The following is a 3,267-nucleotide window of genomic DNA, read 5'->3' as shown; positions in this document are numbered from 1 at the left end:
CCCGGTCCTGGGCAGCGCAGATGGCTGCGTGCCGGTGGCAGTCAGCGGGGGGGGGGGCTGCGCAGTGCCGGGGTCCCAGGCCTTCGGGAGCCCCCAGCTACGCGCCGGCTCTCGCCCTCCTCTCGCTGGTGCCATCCTTGCCCTTGCAAACAGCACTTCCAGGTCTGAGCTCTCCTTCCCCTGCCCCGGGCATGGTGCATGCTGCAGGGCATCACCAGCCGCAGGGCACGGAGCCGAGGCGGTGGGACCAGGGCTGTACCGTGCCATGGAGCATCTTCACGGCTCGTCCCTGCTGCTGGCTGGGACCGCGTTACTGCTGCAGCCTGTGTCCCACGCCCCGAGGTGGGCACGCTGCACCCCAGACCTCTCCTGCCTCTGTGCTGCTTTCCGGGGGTGAAACCGGGACACTCGATGGGTTTTGCTTCATGTGATTCTTGTGAGCATGTCCTTGCTGGGAGACAGCTCGGAGATCGGCTCTCGCTGCCAATGACCCGGCGAGAAATGCTGGGTTAACCTTTCCTTTTCTGGTCCTGTCTGCTCCCGGTCCTGCAGAGAAGGAAGCAGCCTGGCGGGGTTACTGGTTTGGGCGCTAGCAGAGACCAGACCTGACCCACAGCCCAACCCAGGGGAGGTGGCAGAGTTTGTGCAGAGGAGCCCAGGCAGCCTCACCTGCTTAAATAAATTTTATTGCTGTTGGAAAAGCAGCTCCTTCCAAGCAAACCTCTACCAGCACTGAATTAACTGCATCTACCACTAGCACAAACGCTGCCGGAGCAGAGCATGCCGGCTGCGTGCCTGCGCCCTGCGATGCCCTCCGACAGTCACCAAAGGGAAGCCACGGAAGCGTGGTTTTGGGCTGGAACTCACAGGGAGGAGACATGGGTGGGGAATGCCTGCCCCGAGCTTCTGCATCGGGTGAGAAGTTGCCCCTGGATGATGTTGCCGGGGACACGCTGAGAGCAGTGGCCAAATGCCGGGAAAGGATGAGCCCATGACTTGGGTTCAGTAGCTTTAAAGGGAGGCAAATAAAGTAAGAGAATATTTTATCTCGCTGTAGCTGATCAGAGTTCTGGTTGTGCCAGCCCACGTACCCCGCAGACATGTTACGACTCTGCGTCTCTCTTGCAGGCAGGAGACCGGCGAGATGTTTGCCATCTGCCCGCCCGGCGCCCCGGTGAATGCCCCGTTCCGGCAGGGCGGGGGGGGCCCGGTGCTGGGCACGGCCATCCCGGGGGCCGGGCGCGGGCAGGACTCCAACTCCAACTTCGTGGGAGAGGTGTGTGACAGCAACGAGAACTGGAGCCGGCCAGCACCGGGGACCCCACCGGAGGAGAGCTCCAGCCAGAGCGAAAACACGACAAATCCATCTGATAATCTGCTGTTATTAATGCAGAGACAGATGGTCCAGGGCCGGCTTAGGGATGTCGCCCCGAGCCTGGGCGCCGTGCGGCCGCGTCTCCCCGAGCCGGGGGTGCGCAGCCCCCCCGAGGGAGCGGAGGTCGGCGAGGCGGGGGGCCAAAACGCTGCCGCCGAGGAGCCGGCTGGGGGATGCGGCAAGCCCCCAAGCTCCCCCACGGAGGACAACGGCTATGCCAGCAGCTCCCTCAGCATCGACAGCCCCGACAGCGCCTGCGGGAGCTCCTGGGACCCTCCCGCCGCTGCCCCCCTCCCCGGGAGCCCACCCCAGCTGGGGGCGGCCGAGCCCGAGCCGGGGACCCTCTTCCCGGCGCTGGCGGAGGCCGTGCAGCACCTTCAGGACAAGGAGCGCTTCAAGGAGCGGGAGAAGGAGAAGCACCACATCCAGCTGGTGATGTACCGGCGCCTGGCCCTGCTGCGCTGGATCCACGGCCTCCAGCAGAAAGTCGTGGACCAGCAGAACCGGCTGCAGGAGAGTTTCGACACCATCCTGGACAACCGCAAGGAGCTGATCCGCTGCATGCAGCACGGCCCGGCGTGCCACGCCGCCGTGGATGCCCCCAGCCCCTGAGGTGCCGCCGGCGCTGCCCCGTCCCAGCCCTCACCCTCCCGGCCGGCGTGGGGCTGGCTGGTGGCATCTCCATGCCGCACGCCGGTGCAGAGAGCTCGCCGGGCGCCTGGGTGCCCGCCCTGTCCTTCCCATCTCTCTCCAACGTAGCTGAGAGTCCCCGAAGCATTCATCTCAATTTTCCCTCTGCACGGGAATTCGTGTCCCTCTGCACCGTGTCCCGCCGGTCTGGGGACTGTGGGGTGTCGGGCTGGGTAGACCTCAGGACCTTGGGGTTTGCTGAGCCTGGGGTGACGAGGCTCATCTTTTAAATCTAATTTACAGTCCTTTGTATGAGCCCGGCTGAGCCGCGCGTGTGCCGGGACGGGCCCTGCGGTGAGCTCCCCATGCGGGAGCCGCCTGGCAGCAAGGGCCTCGGGGCAGCGAAGCTTTTAAATGTGCCTGGGCAAAGCACTTCAGGGCGTGCTCAGGCACAAGCACAAGCTCACTTCTCCCCCCGCATCGCACCCGCACCGGTGTGCCCGTGTGGAAACAACCCAGCCACCGTTAAACATTGCTCGTGCTTTCGGTGCGAGCGAGGTGTCCTGAGCTGTTCCGCGGGACTCGCCCCGGTGCACCGGCTAATGAAGCACGTCTAAAATCTTTGCAGATAAGATCTAAACTCATGCAGAGAGATGGAGAGAGAGAAAAACAAAAATCATTCTGAAAAGTGACCTCAGAATGCTTAAAAATAAATTTAAGTGTCAACTGATTAAAATCCAATATTTTTTTTTAGATTCAGTATTAGAGAAGAGTTAATTTAGATTTGTCCTTACAGCCAGTGTGTATATATGCACATCTGTCTGTCACGGGAGATGCTTTAACACGGTGCATGATCAGGAAGCTGCTTGCAAACTTGTGCTGTTGGTGTTTATATTAATTTATCATTTGAAAGCAAAAAGAATATTTTTTTCTAATCTACATTTTATCCAGTGAGGGCTGCATACAGAATACAAAGAACAGTCGTCTTAAATAGAGATTAAAAAGGAGATGCTGTGTGTGTTTGCTGTATTTTACTAAGTGTTAATATGACATGTATTCTATTTAAGTTGCTGATGTGGAAGGAGCAGCAGCGGGGCGGTTTCGCTGTAAGGCGAGGGCTCAGCCGGGAGGGGAGCTGTGCAAAGCCAGGCACTAATTTCGTTTCTCGTCTGCAAAAGGAGGGTGATGAGAGATTTGAGAGCTGCCGTGTCCTCCCAGCCAAACTTCTTCCTGCTGTCGGAGGAGCGGAGCTCAGAGGCGGC

At 60.0% G+C, this 3,267-nt stretch overlaps 1 protein-coding gene across 1 annotated transcript; it reads left to right on the top strand.

Annotated features, from left to right (window-relative positions):
- Positions 1 to 1,144: 1,144 nt before the first annotated feature.
- On the top strand, positions 1,145 to 2,542 carry C22H1orf216 (chromosome 22 C1orf216 homolog). Its single transcript, XM_050910066.1, has one exon. It carries the CDS (start codon positions 1,145 to 1,147, stop codon positions 1,985 to 1,987), a length of 843 nt encoding a protein of 280 aa, XP_050766023.1. The 3' UTR covers positions 1,988 to 2,542.
- Positions 2,543 to 3,267: the final 725 nt, after the last annotated feature.

Source organism: Gymnogyps californianus, chromosome 22 (assembly GCF_018139145.2).
Source record: "Gymnogyps californianus isolate 813 chromosome 22, ASM1813914v2, whole genome shotgun sequence".
Lineage (NCBI taxonomy): Eukaryota > Metazoa > Chordata > Aves > Accipitriformes > Cathartidae > Gymnogyps > Gymnogyps californianus.
Note: the sequence above shows the minus strand (reverse complement) of the source record. Positions and strands in the feature narration are given on the sequence as shown.